General features: G+C 38.1%; 1 protein-coding gene across 1 annotated transcript; it reads left to right on the top strand.

The window, feature by feature from the left end:
• The first annotated feature begins 1,489 nt into the window (after positions 1-1,489).
• Positions 1,490-3,207, top strand: LOC115705982 (stemmadenine O-acetyltransferase). The gene has a single exon (XM_030633470.2). It carries the CDS (start codon positions 1,653-1,655, stop codon positions 3,051-3,053), a length of 1,401 nt encoding a protein of 466 aa, XP_030489330.2. The 5' UTR covers positions 1,490-1,652; the 3' UTR covers positions 3,054-3,207.
• The last annotated feature ends 19,934 nt before the right edge of the window (positions 3,208-23,141 follow it).

The raw sequence follows: 23,141 nt of genomic DNA, 5'->3' as shown, positions 1-23,141 counted from the left end.
ATGTTTATCATCACAACTTATTCTCCAATGTACTTCCTTTTTTGGTGCACTTCTTTTTTGCTATGATTATCTCAACTCTTTTTTAGTGCTTCCTTTGATATTTCTTGGCTGTTAACTCTTACTATTTTTTTTAGTTGATTATGATTTTGATTTGATATTATTTGGTTGTTCTTGTATCATTGTACGTTATTTATTTATTCACATGAACTAAAATTTTCAACAACGTTTTTTTTTTTTTCACAATTCTTCTTCTTCTGCTTTCTTCTTTATGTTCTTAATTAAATTGTGTCAATTGTTTACGATGAACAAGAGTAGTTAAATTTTCTTTTAGGATGTTAGTAGATATTGTTTGACATCTTTTTATGATTTTAATATGATTTAATTTTTTTCTCTAAATTTCTAGTTGCATCTTTTTCATTTGTTCTTAATTTATTTTAATTGTCTGATCACAAATTACATGTTTTATGATTTTGATACAGCCGTGAGTATCAATTAACTATAATGAAATAAAGACAAATTTTAACATATAAGACGAGAGTATCTATGTGATTTGGATATCATTTAAGGGAGTAAAAAATTTACATATAGGTTTAAATTTATATATATATCTTAGTCTGAATAAAAATTACTTTAGTAATCCTATATTGCATAGAATTTTGAATTTAAGAATTAAGTTAATTAAGCCATATTTAATAGATACAAATGAAATTGATAAACTTCAACTCTAATCATAATTAATTTCACCATAATTAATTATTTTCTTCATTTGTTTTATTATTTAATTTATGCTTAGATTATTCAATTTTAAAATCCTTTCATTTGATTGCTAAATAGAAATAAGAATTTAATTATTTGGTACTTAGCTACAGTTTTTGTAAAAACAATTTCACTTACTTAAGTATTACTTGTTAATTAAACGATACGTATATTTGCGTGTTGAAAAATTCAAATCAAATTTTTGATAAATTGTGAATACCAATATTTTTCTACGTATATATATAGGTAAATAAATATTTTTATATATATAAAATTGGTGAATATTAATATTCAAATTCTATTTTTAGATAGAATAAATTTATTATCATTATCAATATCATTTTTTATTTTAAACATCAGAAATAACTCAAATAAAAATAAATAAATGATTTGATATATTCCTTTTTAATATGAATGCAAATAAAAATAATTTGAAATTTTAAAATAAATGTGAAAATTTTAATTTATTGTAAGTTGTTGTAGTAATAATAAGAACATTACTATTAAGTAGCAGTATCACCACATAAAATTAACATTTTATGATTAGTTAATAATCCACTTTTAAAAATTATTAGTTAACTTATAATTATACTAGATTCAATACTTATACACTAATATAATATTATATTGAGGATAGTGCTATAGACACCTCGAGTAGCTGTTAAAATATTTCTAACAATAATTAGGATGGCGTGGTACTTAGGTAGGAAAATAGTAATGGTTAATTAGAAAGATCTTTTTTTTCTTTCTCTTTAAAGAGTTGGTGGTACGTGGTTAGATTTTTTTTATATATATACTCAAAACTTTCCTATAAATATATGAGACTATCACAAAGCCAGTGATAAACTATAGCTCCAACAAAACAAAGAACATATACCAAGTTATATATATAAATAATGGAGGTGAGCATTGTCTCAAGAGAACTAATCAAGCCATCCTCAGAAGCTCACCATCTGAAACCATACAACCTCTGCCTTTTTGATCAACTCATTCCTGATACTTTCGTCTCTGTCATTCTCTTCTATCCCAATAACAAACTCAATATTATTATCCATGATGATCATCATGATCACCTCTCCAAAACCATAATCCAGCTGAAGAAATCCTTGTCAGAGACACTCACTTTGTACTACCCACTTTCTGGGAGAACCAAAAACAATCTATACGTAGATGATTTCTCCACTGGTGTTATTTTCATAGAAGCCAAAGTCAAATGTCAAATGTCAGAGTTTATTCAGCAAAGGAAAAACGAATCTCAGAACCAACTAGTCCCTTTCCAACCCTTCTGCAAAGAAAAAACATGGCCTCCTCTTCCCCCACTTGCCTTTCAGATCAACCTTTTCTCTTGCGGTGGAATCGCACTAGGCATTTCCATGTGCCACAAGAATGCCGATGCCGCAACGCTAAGCAATTTTCTCAAATCCTGGACAGCTTTCTTTACCCAATCTCCCCACAACATAATAAAACCCGATCTCTCTTCTCCTTCTCTTCACTTTCGATCCAAAACGAACGAGTTTCTTGAAAACTACACTTCTTTGATGGACCGTATGTGGTTCGGGGAAGGAGATTATGTCACAAAGAGCTTTGTTTTCCCAGCCAAGTCCATTGAAACTCTTAAACAAAAGGCGAAAAGCGAACGCGTTCCTAACCCGTCTCGCAACTTGGCAATCTCGTGTTTGATATGGAAACACGCGATGGCGGCTTCTTGGGCTGTGTTTGGATCCCCTAAGGCATCCATTGCTGGGCAAGCGGTGAACATGAGACCCCGAATGAAGCCTAAACTGGATGGAGCTGTTGGAAATTTGTTCTGGTGGTCAATGGCATCTTATGATCCGAACGATTATAGTAATGAAGTGGAGTTAAGTGAGTTGGTGGTGCAGATGAAGGAATCAATAACGACAGGACTTTTTGATGAAGATTATCTTTCTCAACTGATGATGATGGCCAATAACAAAGAGGGGCTGGTGAGTGAGGTTGAGAATCAGCTAGAGATTATGAGTTGCATTGAATTAGAAAATAATGCTGATATATTTGTGTTCACTAATTGGAAAGATTTCTTTGGGGAAGTTGATTTTGGGTTTGGGAAACCGTTGAGCGTAGGAAGCATAGGAAAGGTTGGCCCTGCTTTTAGGAATTTGGTCATCTTAGTTGATGCTGATCAATGGGGTAAAGGCTCAGTCGATGCATTTATTACCTTAAAAGCCAAAGAAATGACTCTACTCCAGAAGGATGAAGCCTTTTTACATTTTACATTTCAGAATCCATTCCTGCCAAATAATAATAATAGTAATGCATAGTACTATGACATAAATCTCAAGCTATAGCTACTATGAAATAAAGCTCAAACTATAGCTACTATGAAATAAAGCTCAAGCTAGAGCAACCTGGCCATAAAAGCATTCCATTTCCAAATTATACAATGTAATATATAAATGTAAAAAAAAAAATAAAGCTCAAAGCAGCTATAGCTACTATGAAATAAAGGCAAGCTATAACTACTTTGAAATAAAGCACAAGCTATATAGCTACTATGAAATAAAGCTCAAGCTATAACTACTATGAAATAAAGCTCTAGGGCGTGTATCTATGAGACTGCAGTAGTATAACTATATATAGCTAGCTACAGTACCATGATATAATATTGTAAAGCCCGCCGCATCCTACATGATTATACTAGCTAATTAGGAATTTTGCCCCTCAACTTTGACATGTACCAAATCATGCTCTCTGAACTTTTAAGGTCATTGAAAATGCCCCCTGAACTATTGAGATTGTTGGATTTAAGGACTTTTATCTAATTTTAATAAAAAAGTCTAACATGAATGAAAGTTTAGGGGACATAATTTAGTGCATGTCAAAGTTCGAAAGGCAAAATTTAGTAGATATCAAAGTCTGGGAAACATGGTTTAGTACATAAACAATCATTGAAATAGTAAAATTGAATAAAATTAGACAAAAGTCTTTAAATCCAACAATCTCAATAGTTCAGGGGGCATTTTCAATGGTCTTAAAAGTTCAGGGGGCATGATTTGGTACATGTCAAAGTTCAGTGGACAAAAATCTTAATTAGTCATTATAATATTATGTATATTTATTCTATTTTAAAATGTGACTATGTAATAGAATTGTTAATTTAATAATTTTTTTTAATATTTTATTTTTTTTTTAATAAAAACTAATAGAGAGTTAACGTTTGACATTAACATCTTAAAATAAAATATCCCCAAAATTATTCTGTATATTTAAATCGTTCCTATTAATCAAGAGGAGGCTTAAAAAATTTATATTGAAATTTTTATTCACCATTGAGAGTTGGCGAAAAGAGCTTTTCCATGATTGAGGGTGGAAGCTTAAAAAATTTCGATTGAAACTTTCAATCACTACTCCTTTGCAATTGATGGTTGGTTTCGGAGTTCGCCAACGCCGATAATGATGATGATGAAGACGACGATCTGGCTCAACAGTCGATTAGGGAGCTTGACTTCCTTGAGTGAGATCAAATATAGGGAGTTTGACTTCCTTGAGTAAGATCAGATATAGGAGGCACTACAACAATTATGGTTATTAGAGGTGGACCACTCCGCTGGTAATAATACCCTTTTCCGTCGCTAAAGAGTAATATCGGCGGGGTCCGCCGGTAATAATCCGCTGGTAATACCTGGTTGCTAATAACTAGTGGCGGACTGACACACCCGCCGCTAATAATAGTGTCAGATCATTAAACTCACACTATTATTAGCAGCGGATCAATCCGCCGGTAATACTTTTAAATATAAATTTATAATTTTTTTTTAAAATAATAAATATAAAATTAATATTAAATATATTTAACTTTTTTACCATTTTACTTATCAAGAATACTCAAGAGTTAATATTATATAAAATATTTATCATTAAACATTTATGTATACCAACACTTAAAAAATTATATACAATACATTCAAATTTTTCCATAACAGAATAAATTATAAGCAGAATTTGGTTTTCTATAAGAAAGTTATCTCTCAAATTCTCTATTGCTATATACAAATATAAGATTACAAGAGATGTACAAAAGTCTATAAATATACAATTTTTTTTCTTCAAGTCCAATGCAATGCCTTCTTGACTAACATGTAATAAATCACATGTAGTGAAAGTAAAATTTGAGTCAGATTACATTTAGTATGAATATTAAATTTCATCATCATGAAATTTCATTATGATTTTAAAGACAACATTGATTAGAAACCAATAATAAAAATTTAACACTATACAAGAAAATCCCAATAATAATTTACACTTCTCTAAATAAAGTTAACTCAAATTTTTTCTTGATAACAAACCAATAGATGGCCAGAAAAAAAATTACGAATACACTATAATCTTTATACAAATTACAAAGTATACAATGAAATAAATTGATCTACATATAATTGAATGAACATAATGGAAATAATTTTTTATCAAACAGTTGGTGTTCTCTCTCTTTTTTTTTTTTTTTTGATAAAAAAGCAAATATAAAAAAAATACACATATAGAAACACACACACACATATTAGGATAACACATACATATATAAATATACAAATATTCATATACCTTCTACAGATTTAGTATTGGAGTAATTTTCAATCTTATGAGCTGCAAATAATTAAGAAAAATTGTGAGATAAAAGAAAAGAAATAGAAAATTTAACTAATCTTAACTATACATATATACCTGAACAATGATGAAAATGAGTCCGGTAGAGGCGGTGGGAATGTCGGCAACGTTGGAGGCGGTGGGAATGTCATTGTGTGGTCGAAACGATGGGCTAGTCGACGATGAATATCAAGGAGGATAGTTTGTTATTCTGTTAGAGTTAGTTACTATCTGTTATACAGTTGGTTAGAGTTAGTTAGTTTCTTCCAACTGTTTCTTGTTAGTCTTAGCTTGTATATAAAGCTCTGTAACACTCTCTATTCAATCAAGCTATTCTTTCAGCTCACTCTTTCTCTCTCTCTTTCTTCATCTTTCTTCTTCCTTGCTTTGTCTCTTTCATGTCTAGATACAACACTAGATCTAACATGGTATCAGAGCCTTTTCCTCCATTGATGGCAAATGTTGCCATTAATGGTGGAGGCAATACCTCCTCCTCCGATCCTCAGGCAACACAGACCAATGCTTCTGCAAATCCATGGAATCGACCTCGAGAAACAGAGCAAACACGAAGCCCTGTGTATTTCAGTCATACACTTTCAGTGAAGTTAAATGATCATAATTTCCTTCTCTGGAAAACAGCAAGTTCTTGCTGCGATTCGTGGACACAACCTTCAACGATTCATTCACGATGTTCCTCCTCCATCGCAGTTTCTTTCTGATGCAGATCAAGCAGCACAAAGGTATAATCCCGAGTTCTTGAATTGGGAGATTCAAGATCAACTATTAGTCTCCTGGCTTTTATCTTCCATGAATGAGAGCCTGCTCATTCGAATGGTCGGATGCAACACTGCCAGACAGATTTGGTACGCTTTGGAAAAACATTATACCTTACAAGTCTCCTCTAAGATTCTGGAGTTCAGAACTAAACTCCAAAATCTCAAGAAAGGTTCATTGTCTCTTGATGAGTATCTCTTGAAAGTAAAGCAACATGTGGACTTACTTGCCTCTGTTGGAGAAACATTATCTGCTCGAGATCATATTGCAGCAATTTTTAAAGGATTGCCGAGTGATTATGACACGTTCATAATCTCATCTAATACTCGGATTGAAGAGTATTCTGTTGCTGAGATAGAAGCCTTGCTCTTAGCTTCAGAATCAAGAATCGAGAAATCTGATAAGGAAATGGATCTGAATGTTAATCTTGCTGTGACTGAGTCAACACCAAGATCTGCTGAAAATATGCTGCAACTCGAAGCAAATGTTGCTCACTTCAACAGAAACTTCAGATATCCTGCTCCTCAAAGAGGTCAGTATTACTCCACTTATCCAAATTTCTCCCCTTCTAACTTCTCGAATTACTCTTCTAATCGTGCCCCTTATCCTGGCACTTTTTATCGAGGTCCATCCTCCTCCATGAATATGGGAAGAGGATCAAATGCTGGAACCAGAGGAGGAAAACCATCTCAGCAACAACACAGGCTCCAGTGTCAGCTTTGTCACAAGCTTGGGCACACCGTGGTTGATTGCTTTTATTGATTTGATAAGAGCTTCACTGGTGTTGTTCCCACTGCTGAAACTTCCACAATGCAGGCCAACTTAGCTCAGAACACATCTGTGGATGATGGAAACTGGTATCCTGACTCAGGTGCTACAAATCATTGTACACCAGACCTTCAGAACTTGATGACCAATGCTGAATACACTGGTTCTGATCAGATTTATGTGGGAAATGGCACAGGTCTGTCCATTCAACACCATGGTACATCTTTTATTGCATCTCATAATCATAATAAGCCTTTATTGCTTCGAAATTTACTGCATGTACCTGAGATAACTAAGAATTTGCTAAGTGTCTCCAAATTTGCTTTAGACAATAATGTTTGGTTTGAGTTTCATGCTGATGCTTGTTATGTTAAGGACCAGGTTACCAAGGAAGTGTTGTTGACTGGGATCCTCCACAATGGCCTATATACTTTTGATCCAAGCCATTTCAAAGTGCTGTCCTCTTCCCATCCATCTCTCAATTCTGGTGTCAAGTTTTCTGATCCAAAATCTGCCTTAGTTGTCACAAGTGACCCTGCTGTTTCAGCTTCCAGCAGCCATTGTACTCAGCCTTCTGTTTCAGTTTTTGATTTGTGGCATAACAGACTTGGCCATCCTTCTCAAAAGGTGGTCACATCTGTTTTGAATTCTTGTAATATCTCATGTAATAAAACCTCCAACAGTGTATGTCAAGCTTGTTGCTTAGGCAAGATACATAAATTGCCCTTTCCAAAATTCTCTAATACATTGTATTCTGAACCTTTGCAACTTATTGTCTCGGATTTATGGGGCCCTTCTCATGCATTATCCTATAATGGATACAAATATTACATGAGTTTTGTCGATGCCTTTAGTCGTTTCACTTGGATTTATTTACTGAAAAATAAGTCTGAGGCTTTGAAAACTTTTCTTGCATTCAAAACTGAAACAGAGTTACAACTAGGCAAGAAAATTAAAGTGTTTCAGTCAGATTGGGGTGGGGAATATAGGTCTTTTTCTGAACCTCTTAGACAAGCTGGTATTGTCCATAGACATCCATGTCCAACCACTCATGAGCAAAATGGTTTAGTGGAGAGAAAACATAGGCAAATAGTTGAACATGGGCTGAGCCTACTTGCTCAAGCCTCTATGCCATTACAGTTTTGGGATGAGGCTTTTCGATGTGCTGTCTACCTACATAATAGATTGCCTACCCCTATTCTCAACCAACTTTCACCAATTGAAATATTGTTCAACACTAAACCTGTCTACACTAATCTCAAAGTGTTTGGCTGCCTATGCTATCCAAACATTAGGCCTTATAATCGACATAAACTAGACTTTAGATCCTCACCATGTACATTTTTGGGATATAGTCTAAACCATAAAGGTTATAAGTGCCTCGATTCCAATGGTAGGTTGTATATTTCTAGGGATGTTATATTTGATGAATCCAAGTTTCCTTATGCTACATTCTCTACCAATAACAATCCTACCATACCTGAGATTTACTCTTCTAGTGCTATACCTATTGCTCCTCTCAACTACTCTGTTGAAGCACTTTTTTCACCTACTTCTCCACCTACTGGTGCACTAGAACTGCCAATATCTGGTTTGGGCAGTACCATTCCATGTCCTACTACTGAGATTTCATCTCAACAAGGCCCTTCTTTACATCTTACTGAACCTGCTACCACAAATCACAACTCCCAGTCAACAACACCCCCCTGTGTACAACACCATACCAGTACCACTGTCCCAACCAGTGATCAAAATACACTGCCTACTGTAACTGGTCCTATAACCAACACTCATAGCATGCAAACTAGAGCCAAGTCTGGGATTTACAAGCCTAAAGCTCTTTTGGTTTCTCAAGAGCCTACCAATGTCAAGGCTGCTCTTAAAGAGGAAAAGTGGTGTAATGCAATGTCAGAAGAGATGGTAGCTCTAAAAAGAAATGGAACTTGGACATATGTTCCCTTACCTCCTGGAAGGACTCCCATTGGCTGCAAATGGGTGTATAAGGAAAAGTTAAATGCTGATGGCACAGTAAACAGAAACAAGGCTCGATTAGTAGCTAAGGGGTTTCATCAACAACCTGGGTTCGATTTTACTGAGACATTTAGTCCTGTAGTAAAACCGGTTACCATTCGTGTGGTTCTCTCTCTTGCCTTAACTCATCAATGGTCTATTCAACAATTAGATGTCAATAATGCATTTTTGAATGGTGATTTAAAGGAGGAAGTATACATGTCTCAACCCCCAGGTTTCGAGCTTGCTAATGCACCACATTTAGTATGCAAACTTCACAAAGCTCTTTATGGCCTTAAGCAAGCCCCCCGTGCTTGGTTCGAGAAGCTGCATCACTGCCTTGACTCACTTGGTTTTTGTTCATCAAAGTCTGATCATAGTCTTTTTATCAAGCATACTTCATCCTCTGTCACTCTAATATTGGTGTATGTTGATGATATAATCATCACGGGCAGTGATTCCACACTTATCTCATCTCTAATCTGTGACCTGCACTCCAAATTCTCCCTCAAACACCTTGGTACTCTTCATTACTTTCTTGGTATCGAAGTGCAAACTACTCCTGCAGGCCTTCACTTATCTCAGGGAAAATACATTAAAGACTTACTGTCTAGAGCTCAAATGGAGGGAGCCAAACCAGTTCCAACACCTATGATCAGCACTCAAAAACTGTCTGCTTATGAAGGAGAACCTGTTGCTAATCCCCAACTGTATCGCTCAATTGTTGGTGCTCTACAGTATTTGACAATTACACGGCCTGAGATCTCCTATAGTGTCAATAAAGTTTGCCAATATATGGCAAACCCTCTCTCATCTCACTGGAATGCCGTTAAACGCATTCTACGATACTTAAGTGGCACTATCACACATGGCCTGCTGTTTAAACCTTTGACTGAACTTGAAGTCTCTGCTTTCAGTGATGCCGATTGGGCTAGTGATCCTGACGACAGACGCTCTACATCTGGTTTCTCGATCTTCTTTGGGCCAAATTTAGTTGCTTGGCAATGCAAGAAGCAGCATACTGTCTCTCGGTCCAGCACTGAAGCTGAATACCGAAGTGTTGCTCAAGCAGTTTCTGAACTCACTTGGCTTAATTCTCTGTTCACAGAGCTTCGAGTTCCCTTGGCTCGCACACCAGTTTTATGGTGTGACAACTTGAGTACTGTTCTATTGACTGCCAATCCTGTTCTTCATGCCCGAACGAAGCACATTGAGTTAGATTTGTATTTTGTCCGAGAGAAGATATCACAGCAACTTGTTCGAGTTAATCATGTCCCTGCACTTGACCAGATTGCTGATGGTTTCACTAAAGCTTTATCTACCTCAAGATTTGGTGTTTTTGTAACAAACTTGGTCTTGCTGTATGCACCAATTCCAAGTTTGGAGGGAGTATCAAGGAGGATAGTTTGTTATTCTGTTAGAGTTAGTTACTGTCTGTTATACAGTTGGTTAGAGTTAGTTAGTTTCTTCCAACTGTTTCTTGTTTGTTTTAGCTTGTATATAAAGCTCTCTAACTCTCTCTATTCAATCAAGCTATTCTTTCAGCTCACTCTTTCTCTCTCTCTCTCTCTTTCTTCCTCTTTCTTCTTCTCTGTTTTATCTTCTTCATGTCTAGATACAACACTAGATCTAACAATGAACAGGGGAGGTGAATAAGGGTTTTGATATTGAGGATGAAGAAAGAGAGATGGATGTTTGTGGTAAAAAATATTGGGGATGAAGAGGGAGATAGATAAATAAGGATACTGATATATATATATAAAACTATTAGGGGCGGAGGTCCGCTGGTAATAATATAGGATCCGCTGGTAATAGTTATTAGGGGCGGACTTCCGCCGGTAATAGTCCGCTGCTAATAAATTTGAAATTTAATACAAGAAAATTCCAGCACAAAGCAATTCCTTCAATATTATTACTTTTATTTTTTTTTTTAAAAAAAAATCATACTATTACCGACGGATTTAGTCCGCCCCTAATAGTTTCGCCGGTAATAGAACATTTTCTTGTAGTGAGGCTTGATAGGTTTAATTCTGCAATTTCATACGATTTGAGTGCATATTCCTTGAGTAAGATTAGATATAGGGGGCTTTTTTTTTTTTGAAAGAGAGAGGACATCGATGTGCCGTTAATTACGACGGAAAAATCATCGGCTCTGCATGTAATCAAGGCGAACAAGCGGCCATTCTTCAGAGAGTGACCCGACCCGAATCCACTTGAGAGCAAAACCTCATTCTTAAACTAATGATAGGTATGATTCTGCAATTTTATACGATTTGAGTGCATCAATAAAAAAATTCTCCCATCCCATCTGGGAAAGCGGCAAATCAACTTGTTTGAATAAGGTTACTTTTTCTTCTTTGTTGTCATTTTGGTTGCATATTTCTTCCCCCTTGAAGGTGTAAAATGATTCCCATGGAATAGCACTACAAGGAGGAGGCTTATGTTGGCTGCTGTACATTATGGAAAACTTTAGATGTTAGGCAATAGTCGTATAAATTTAGGATTCAATTTAGTGCATTACAAACAAGCTTTTTAGTTATGCTCTGCTTTTCCCATTGTATGCAAAAGAAGCTAAAATAATATTAGTTTCCAGGTTTATATTCTCTATATCGTATGTATATATATGATTGAAATGGAATGCATGTGCCAAATCAGTTCTTAATAATTGTTAATAATTTTAGATTCCATCCGGTGAATTAAATTTGATAATGTATTTTCCGTTGTGGTAAACATATTATTTAAATTTACAGCTTCTTGATCATAGTGTGTATGTTTCCAATTTTTTGTGCATTTGTATTTTTTTTAACTCATGCAATAGTTGCAAACTCAAATGAGTATGTTATACAATGACATTTTTTTTTCCTTTAATGTTTTCTAACGCAATGTTTTGTGTTCTATTTGAATTCAGGTCTGGTATTAGTGATAATGTGATTAGAATTCTGTAATGTGTTTCTAAACACTCTTATAAGACTCCTTATTGCTTTTATTACTTCAAGTAATTACTTTTTTTTGGATCTATAATGAACATATTCTTTGTTTTGATCTTTGACTTTTCAAACATTAGTTTTCCATTAATGTTTCTTAATATAACCAGTTCCAATTCTTAAATGGACTGTGGTATGGCCATATGTGATCCCAATTCTCTAGAGCCTACCTTAGAAGATAGTGGTGATTGTGAAGTAAAGAAAACATGGTAATGCCATAGTCTCACATATTTAATTACTAGAATCTGATAATCAAACATACCAGTTTAAAAAAACTAAGTGCATGTTTGGCATCATAATTAAAAAACTGTTTTTTGTTTTTAAAAACAGAATATTATTTTTGAAAACAATTTAACTTGTTTGGCCTTGTTTTTTGAAAACAGTTTTCAGAAAACAAAGTTACAAAAAAATAAGAATTTTGAAAACAACAAAATGTTGTTTTCTGTTTTAAAAACCAATTCACTTTTAGTCAATATTATTTTTAAAAAACACTAACCAAACATGACTTGTTTTTTTTTTTTTTTGAAAGAAAGTATGTTATTAACTCAAATTAAATCAGCTGTTACAGGATCACTAATAAATCTAGGACAAGCATCTGCCCACATATGACCTCCATTAAAACTAGTAACAGACTTAGCTAGTGCGTGGGCCACACCATTCGCATCTCGCGAAATGGCACAACAAGAACCACCACCAACAGCAGCTAAAAGAGAAATAATCTCCTCAACAATTGGTTTAAACAAAAGAATTTTATCAGGAAAAGTAATCCAAGAACACACCGCAGAAGAATCCGTCTCCACACGCGTCAAAGAGAACCCCAAACGAGCCACCCGCTTCAATCCCTCACGTAAAGCCAGGAGTTCCGCCACCGCCACCTGAAAGTCCCCAATTGTACCCCCTGCCCATGCCGCCCACACAACCCCTTCACCATCCCTGACCACCCCCCCGAACCCCGCAAAGCCTCGGCCCGGAGTGACAGCCGCATCTACAGAGAGCACAAATTCACCCATCCCGGGAGGCCACCACCGACCTCTCCTCACCCCACCACCCCCATCCCCCCTTGGCCACCCAACCCCACCACCACCACCCCCAATCCGATCGCCCCCCTGCCCCGGGTCACCCAACACACGACCGCCCGCACTCACCCCCACCCCATGAAACTCCTCTAAGGCTTCCAACGCTAGAACATCAAGCACCTCTAATCGAGATTGTTTCTTTCCAAACAACACAGAATTTCTATCATACCACAACCACGACCAAATCATAGCCAACAAAGCAAAATTTTGGTTATCAAGCACATCAAATAGATAAATAAGCAACTCCGCCAAAGACCCAGTCCGCCCATGGTGGAGCAAATGCCAGATCCTAAGCTTCGTCCATAAAGGCCGCAACGCCGAGCAAAAAACCAATGCATGTTCCGGAGTTTCCGACTCCTCACCACATCTCTGACAAAGCGGCTGAACCAGGATCTTTCGTTTGATAAGCTGGGAATTGGTCGGGAGAGCCCGGTGATACATTCTCCATAAGAAAATTTTGACCTTTTGTGGAACCCGTAAATTCCACATACCATTCCACCAATGTGCCTGATCGACCGAAGAGCCACCATTCCTATCCCTCACCAGATCAATAGCAAGAGCATAACCACTCTTCACAGTATAACAACCATTCGGAGAATAGTGCCAGCACCACCAATCTGCACACCGCCCACCCCGCAACGGGATGCCAAGAATGACATCCACATCCATCCTCAAGAAATAATTGGATAGCAAAGTGATATCCCACGCCCCATTGGCACCAATCAAGTCAGAAACCATTACATCAACACCAGGCGCAGGCGAAATAGGACGAAACGATCTCGGCCTGGGAAGCCAAGGATCCCGGAACGCATGCACACTCTGACCATCCCCCACACCTTTCCTTAGACCCGATTGCAACAACTCCAGCCCCCACACTAAACTCGACCACAAGTGAGACGATCCAGGGCGATCCTTAGCCTCCAGAATGGACAGAGTGGGAAAATATTTGTACTTCAACACCCGGGCGGCCAAAGAATCCGGCGATTGGAGCAGACGCCAAACTTGTTTAGCAACCATAGCTTGATGAAAAAGCCGAATATCCTTGAAGCCTAATCCCCCCTTTGACTTAGGTTGACAGACACTCTCCCACTTGACCCACGCAATCTTTTTTTTTATCATTCTGAGTACCCCACCAAAATTGCAAAATAATTGAGCGAAGCTTATCACAAGTGGCCACCGGTAACTGGAATATACTCATCAAATAGTTTGGAACCGCCTGCAGAATAGCCTTGATTAGAATCTCCCTACCACCCGCAGAAAAGAAGCTCCTCTTCCAACCTCGAACCCGTTTCTGAACCTTGTCACAAATACTTGCAAAGGTCCGCTTTTTATTCCTCCCAATAACAGTTGGCAACCCCAAGTACTTATCATGAGTAGCAACTGACCCCAAGCCTAAAATTCCCAATACACTCGCACGATCTGCTGGTAAAACATTCGGACTGAATGTAATAGCAGATTTGTCAAAATTCACTTGCTGGCCAGAAGCATTCTCATAACACTGAAGAATCCGACGAATAGACTCCGCCTCCCTCCCATTAGCTCTCCCAAAAATTAAACTATCATCAGCAAAGAAAAGATGAGACACCCGAGGCCCAGCCCGGGAACACCGAAAACCCATCAAATCACCAGCAGCCTCAGCCTGTTGAAGCATGGTAGATAGCGCCTCAGCACAAAATAGAAATAAGTAGGGGGAAAGAGGACACCCCTGCCTTAAACCCCTCGAAGGCACCACACAACCTCTAGGTCGTCCATTTACCAAAAAGCTGTACTCCGGCGTAGTAACACAATCCATAATCAGTTCCACCCATCGACAAGGAAACCCGAACTTACACATAATTGCGTGCAAGAAACTCCACTCCACTCTATCATACGCCTTACTCATATCCAGCTTCAAAGCCATAAATCCCCGGACACCATTATTCTTCTTAAATAGGGAATGTAGCAATTCAAACCCCACCATAACATTATCATGAATAGCTCGACCCGGCACAAACGCACTCTGAAATGAAGAGATCAGCGGAGATAAAGTACCTTTCAATCGCAAGGCCACGGCCTTCGCCACAATCTTATACATAACACTGCAGAGACTAATAGGCCGATATTCCTTAACAAACGAAGGATTTGTAATTTTAGGAATCATCACAACATTAGACTTGTTGAACTTTCTCACAGATTGGTGACCATTTAAAATTGCAAGACACACAGCTGACACCCTTGGACCAATAATATCCCAATATCTCTGAAAGAAGATAGCATGAAACCCATCCGGACCCGGAGCCTTCGTAGACCCAATGGCTTTGACCGCAGCCCACACATCATCACCCGTAAAAGGGGCATTAAGCATGTCACACTCTTCCGGAGAAATTCTTGTTTCAATATTGGTAATCCCATCCGCCACTTGCTGCGTGGAAGGAGAAGCCGAGGAAAAAATGGTGCCAAAGTATCGTTCAATCTCACTAACAATATCCTCTTCCGTACTCAGTCTACGGCCATCCTCAGTCATAATCTCTACTATAGCATTTTTCTTCTTCCTACCCGTCGCTTTATTGTGAAAATATTTAGTATTCCTATCACCAAGAGCCAACCAATCCGCCCGCGACCGCAACTTCCAGTAACACTCCTCACGAGACAAAAGATCATTAAGCTTAGTTTCAAGACGCTTAACCTCATCCATACGAACTAATGGGGCCGAGACACTAAGGAGATCATCCAACTGTTTCTGAGTCTCTCTCACAAGACGGGGAATCGACCCAAATTTACCCTTATTCCACGCCCCCAACTGATCCGCACACCTACCAAAAATATCAAGAATACAATCTTGATTATCCAATGGTGATGAAACTTCAGAAGCCAACCAAGTCCGCTGAACAATGTCATGACAGTCATCATCTTTCAACCAATGAGTTTCAAACCGAAAGCATCTTTTCCTATCATTCCGCTGAAGCCGAATAACATTCTCAAGGGAAGCCACCACCGGTCGATGATCCGAATGAAGCAAGTCACCATTGAGAACTCGAACCGATGGATACAAATTATGCCATTCCTGGTTACAAAAATAACGATCAAGCCACTCTTGTACATGCGCCCTACCATGCCTCTTATTTAGCCAAGTAAAGCATTCACCTTCAAACCCCATATCAACCAAGGAACACTTATCCAGAGCTTGTTGAAAATCAGACATAGCAGATAAGCTTCGATCAGCGCCCCCTTTCTTCTCATTAATAGAAAGAATTTTATTAAAATCACCACCACAGACCCAAGGGAGAGTAAAAAGATCCTTAAGCCGAGACAACAATCTCCAAGATTCAGATCGACAACTTGCCTTAGGATTTCCATAGAAGCCAGTGAAACGCCACAAACTCCTCCCCGGACATTGCACCAAAGCATCAATATGTCCTACCGAATATGATTTAACCGACACCTCCCAATCATCATTCCACATCAATAACAAACCTCCGCTCTTACCCACACAATCAACATGAAACTATTTGGAAAATTAACATGTCATCGAACACCTTCTGCCCACCCACCATAAAGTTTAGTTTCAGATAAGAAAACTAAACTTGGGGAAAACTTACGAACAATCGTTCGTAAGGCAGTCAACGCGCCAGGGTTCCCCAATCCCCGGGCGTTCCAACAAAGAAGACTCATTGCTCTGGGCGAGCCTGCTCCGCAGGCCTCGCCAAAACAATATTCTCATGCTCAGGAACCATGTCAGATTGCTCCTCCAAACGTCCCTTTTTCACACTTGCAGAATTAACATCCATCTCCATCTTGCGTTTCCCACCCCCACCAACCTTAGGACTCACCTTACATTTGGCATTTGCAACAATGACATGAGACAACTTAGGACTAATAGGAAAAGTGGCCGCCTTAGATACCCCATGAGGGCCACGACCCTTTACAGAATTAAGACGCTTCCAAGTCTTCGATTTTTGTGCTTGAATTATCGGCTCAAATGTTTGTTGGAGTGCTTGGCGGAACGAGAGCTCATCTTGATCCGAATGAACAACCACACCCTTTCCCTTATGGTCTTTAGTGACCTTTAGCAATCGGTGGTCACTCACTTCTCCCACACCATGCACCTTTCCACTAGTTGAGCCACCATCCACATCCGAAAAAAACACCTTTCCCAACTGCTCCTTCCCACTAGCATTATCAGCCATCACCACACCCATAACCGACACACTAACCGAAGGTGCAGAAGAAGGCAAGAGCACCTCCTCGGACACCATAGGATCACCATTCAACCTACCCAATTCAGTCTCGGTCACCTCCGAATGACCCCCAGCAACCACGGGAGCCTTTGCTTTCGTATTGGCCTTGGACGCCATTTCTTCATCACGTTCCCGAGCCTCTAAAACTGAGGTTGGAGCTAACTCCTTTGGTGTAGGGCCAGAGTAACGAACTCGGCTTCTCTCAACTGCCGAAACAATCTTTGAGGCTTCTCCCATAGTCATAATCGGCCTATTGGAGGGGGAAGTCTCTCGCTTTTTTTGGTACCTAGTCCGATCACGTGGCGGAGAACTCGGATCACACATCCACGAACCATACCTCCCACTATCAAAATTAGGATTAACCCCACCAAAGTCCCGCAAAGGACAATCCAATGCCTTATGCCCAATGATTCCACAATCAAAACAAAAGTCAGGTAAATGTTCGTATTGAAATAGAAGTGAAACCTCATTACCTTGATCATCGATCGCCACACGCAATCCATGCTTCAGAGGCTCCGTAATGTTAATGCGCACCCTCACTTTCATTGTACCATTAACAATCTTGATGTCTTCTAATTTTCCAATCCTCTCCCCCCATTCTCTTGCAAAAAGTTCAGTCATACAAGCTAATGGGACATTATTAATCGATATCCAAAATGAAGTAAAATCAAAATTCATCTTTGAAATTTCACCCAGCCCCATTGGTTTCACAAAACAAATCAATTGCTTATCAATTGTCCATGGTCCACCACCATAAACCCTCTGCCGATCCTCCCTGCATCCAAAGAAAAAACGAAACACATTCTTGGAACTCAATTCTTCCACCTGAAATCGGTGTTGAATTTTCCATACTCCATTCATAGCCTTTTCGATCCCTTCTCTATTGGCTGGCCTATGACCGATTACCTTTCCTACCAAACACAAATCCATCTTCTTTTTTCCTTCCTCAATACCAGCCTTATTCAAGGAAAGAACAGGGCCATCACCTTCATCAAGAACCAAAACCTCAGACAGTCTGTTCACTAGTTCCAAATCCATGGAATACACCCCAGAAATCGCAGCCGAACCCAACACACACTGCCCAGAAATATCCCAGAAAAAAGTGCGAAAGAACACTCTGCACCACCCAGAAAATCGCAGAAAAAAGAATAAATAACCCAAAAAATCGTAAGCCAAACCTGAAAATCGCAGGAAAAATGAAGGAAATTGATGAATGGAGTCGCCGATAACCATCGACTGAACCTTCCCGTGGAAGGACTTTCCTTCCCAATTAGTTTCGTAGCTTCGAAACTAGTGGAAGAATCCCCGGGGTTTGTTAACATGACTTGTTTTTAAAAATTTCAAAAACTATTTTTTTTTCTCATTTCTAAAAATAATTTTTTGAAAATAAAAAACAAAAAATAATACCAAACATGCTCTAAGCTTGTAGGGTTATTGCTTGAATGTGAGTTTTTAAAACTTACTAGAAAATTATTTATACTTGTACACATATCTTTGGATGTTATATTTTGTTATTGTAAGCTGATTAACATTAACTTATCCTGTCTATCAAATATTTTTACTATAAAACATGACAAAGACTGTTTCTACTATTGTTGTTTCGTTACTTATTATTATTTTTTCAGAGGGCTATCCCAACAGAAAGTAGTAAAAAAAAGAAAGTCTTATTTTTATATATTAAAAGAAAGAAAAAGAAAAATATCATTAGTTGGGCTTGGCTTGTAGAATATCATTCAGCTCCAAACCATATTTAAAAACTTTGGTGGAAAATTTTGATTATATCTCATCATTCTAAATACAATAAATATAGGTATTACTATTGCTATTGTATTACTTTGCTACACTCTATTCTTTCCTTAATTAATTTATCAATTATTCTACTTAAAATACATTATACGATTTTATTATGCTTATTTATTTGGCTAATTAGTAATTTTTTTCCCTGAACTTTGACATGTAGTAAATCGTGCCCCCTGAATTTTTTTGGCCGTTAAAAATTCCCCTCGAACTATTGAGATTGTTAAATTTAAGGACTTTTGTCTAATTTCATTCAATTTTACTGTTTCAGTAATTGTTTATGTACTAAACCATGCTCCCCAGACTTTGATATCTACCAAATCATGCTCCTCAAACTTTGATATGTACTAAATCACGCCCCTTGAACTTTCATCCATGTTAGAATTTTTTACTAAAATTAGACAAAAGTCCTTAAATTTAACAATCTCAATAGTTCGAGGGGAATTTTTAACGGCCAAAAAAGTTTAGGGGGCACGATTTAGTACATGTCAAAATTCAGGGGGAAAAATTACTAATTAGCCTATTTATTTATTCAATGTTTCATTAGCCATTTATCTTTATATGCATTTCATTTTTATTTATTTGTTATCTTTTTTTAAGAAGTTTTGTTCAAGTAAGAGATATTTGAGAGTTTTTACTTCAAATGTTTATCCATGATCTTGAGGACCTTGAGGGTTTGTGGACCAGTCAAATTTTTTATCTTTATGATCTTGGTTTCATTATTTTAGATTCATATGCCTTTTTAATAATCACAACTTTCACACTTCTTATAAGATTGATAATTTATGATTAACTATATATTTTATTGGGTCCTCTTGAGAAATATGTCTGATAGTGACACTTAACTGTAATGCTTGATTATTCATTGTATTATTTTTAAATTACTTAGAAAGCACTTAGTATAAAATTAAGTATACGTGTCTCGCATTTAGTATAACTCATACTATCCTATTGACGAGTCTCTGCTTTCCACAATGGCTAATCTTGACGAATCATCAAGCTCGCTCAGTACTCTTTCGGCCCCTCTTGCACTTACACCCTCTCCTACTTGTCGCAAATCGACCTCTAATAAGCTAGACTTCCTTTATGAACTTTCTTATGTTCCAGATGAAAATAAAATTACTTCTGATTCTCTTCCTCTCTTAAATCCATATCAACCTTTCACCAAGACCCCTTCCTCTTTTACTAGATCCATTAAAGCACTTATTAAACCGTCTTTCAAAGCCCCAAAAGAATACATTCAAGCCTCAAAATTCAGTCAGTGCCAACTTGCACCAACACCAGAGGTCCAATTTGTAACTCTTGAAATCCCCCCAGAACTCCCTCCGCAATGGATGGCACAGGGGTATACCCACATCCACTTTGGTGCTATTCGACTTGCTCTCAATTATCATGGTCGTAAAGGCCTTCCGGTTAGCGCTCGTATTGGTCTTCTTGATACTCGAATGAGGAAATATCAACATGCCAGTATAGCTACTATTGAAACTACCTTAAATGCAGGAACAGTGGCCGTCACTCTATTTCCCAATTTCAACATGTCTCTCAGAGATAATCGGCTGACTGATGCTTTTAAAGTAGAAGTACAGACAGTAGGAGTGGAACAAGACCCAACCTCTCTTGGCGCCACACTCCACTATCAGATGGCATATCGACTTCAGGATCATGCTCTTGATCTTAACATTCCTCAAACACAAGATGCTTTACTCATCTCCGTAGATTCTAAACAGGTACCCACCTGCACACATGTCCCAAAGCAAATGACCACTGAAGAACTCACAAAGCTCTTACCCAAGTCGTGGGTCACCAACTATGAAAAACTTCATAAGCCACAGCCTGTGGTTCAGACCACAACTGAACCTTCCTACCATACAAAAGAAGATGGGTCTGTCGAAATTATTTTTGACAGAAGCCAAACAAAAACACCTAGCTGTTTTCACACCCAATATGTCATCACACCAATCCAGTCAATAGATGCAGAAATCTTGTACTTCGATTCCCAAGGAAAGCCAATTTATGCTTTTGAATCCTCCGAGGGACATAAATACTGGGATGTTTGTAACTGCAAAAGTTGTTTAAAAGATGACGAGCCCTCACCACGTCCAACTCCAGGAAGACGACTAAAGGAAAAATTGGAAAGAAGCGACAAAACCATCGGTTTATTAGGCCAACCATCGGGAAAATTCGACTACATAGTCAAATACTCTGCACCAAAGAGCTACAATCAGCCTATGCCAGAACCTACCGGATGGGATTCAGACGATGCTTCACAAGATTCACAGCCTAAGATAGTTTTGCCTTGTTACAAACGACAAGAAAAATGGATGAAAAAGCATGGAGAAAAATTTCCAACACCAGCTGTTCAACAATCAGTTCAATCACTTCCTGACGCAAACATGATCACCTCCAGCCCATCCATTGATTATGATGAACATTTTCCTCCTCTCAAGAGGTTTGAAAAAACTGAAGATCAGGGCACCACTTCCCACCATCCAAAAATACACAATCCTACGACAAGGAATGCTGATGGAACTTTACAAAAGGTCTCAGCAGCCGAAGAAGTATTAAATTGGCAAACAGAAAATATGATCGCCCAAAACCACGTCTTAAAACGGGTAGAAAAACACATCACCCGCACAGAGACAATCGTCAAACAACAATCACAAGATACGATTATTGAAAAGTTGACGAACAAGATTCAACAGACGCATGACGAACTCATGGCCATCATAAAATCAAACTCTGTTCCAATGTCATTATTCTTGGCTAAAGAAGCAGAAATGAAAGCCCTCAAAACCCAGTATGAATCTCTAAAAAAGCAATTTTTTCAACGAGAATCATACCCTACGGGGCCTCCGTCAACACTCTTTGGAGGAAATACAACACTCTTTGGAGCAAATACACCATCAGTACCATGGCAGTTCTCAACCATGCCAAAGACCTCTCCAACATCACCCTTCTCAGTCTCTTCGCAAGAAGACTCACTTCTCCGACTTAGACGAATGCTTGACGAAAATCAACAACAAAAAACCAAAAAGGGGAAGAAAAAGGAAAGCCTAGACAATTCTCCTCCACGAGCATCCTTCCTATCCGAAAAAGAGCCAAAGCAATTCATGGCCCAACATAATCCTATTTCTGCCATGCTCCACCGACCAGATGAAGAATTTGATAGTCAGTCTTCTTCTTCTTCTTCTTCTTCTGACCAAGAAGAAAATTCTGAAACTTGCTCACAAGATTCAGATACTAGTAACGAATCCCAAGATTCGGGTACTAGTGACGAGTCTAAAGACTCGGATACTTCTGATGATGACGTACCCCCTTATTTTATGGCTCAATCTGCATACTCTCAAACCGAGCCTATTGTCAAAAGTGAAGATGAAAGTGAAGAAGATGAAGAAGAAGCAGCTACAAAGAACACAGAATCCAGGCATCACCAAAAGAGTAAATATTCTAAGTTTCAAACTTTTACTCTTGATGACATTCCCCCATCTAAATGGTGAGAAAGATTCCAAGAATTTCAAGCTTGGCTTAGCTTGGAGACACAAAAACCACAGGCACAGACGGGGACGATCCTCTTGAATTTTGTCTCAAGATTCACTGGAACTTTGCAAGATTGGTGGACAAGCTTAGGTGAATATAGACAGATGAGTTTCCTGCAACTCCCATCTGTCGCAAATGCCCTAAGCCATCTCTATGTCGAATTTTGTGGCCAAGATGCACAAGTAACTGAAAGACTTAGAGCAGAGTTTTTCAAGCTCAAGTGTTGTTCAATGGACAAAAGAGACTTAGAAAAGCATTACAAAAGAATGACTAAGCGATTCTACCAAATAGGTGGAATTGATGATCCAAATCTAAAGCAAGCCTTCCTTTCCTCTATTCCAGAGCCTCTTGGCGAAGAAACTTTCAGGCTACTCTCTGGATCAGGGAAAAGCCTAATGGATGCTACAATTGGAGAAATTTTCCAACTAGTCTTAAAGGCCCTTGAAAAAATGTGCTCCCAAAAGAAATTTCTCCAGGAATTTATGAAGCAATCCAAAAAACTAGGCAAAGTTTGTAGCAGACGAGATTTACTCATCAAATGCCCTTCTGAATCTTCGTGTTCCTGCAAAACCCCAAAGAAAAAAACCAAGTTCAAGACG

The sequence above is a fragment of the Cannabis sativa genome, chromosome 1 (genome assembly GCF_029168945.1).
Source record: "Cannabis sativa cultivar Pink pepper isolate KNU-18-1 chromosome 1, ASM2916894v1, whole genome shotgun sequence".
Taxonomy (NCBI): domain Eukaryota; kingdom Viridiplantae; phylum Streptophyta; class Magnoliopsida; order Rosales; family Cannabaceae; genus Cannabis; species Cannabis sativa.
This window is presented reverse-complemented; position numbering and strand designations above follow the sequence as displayed.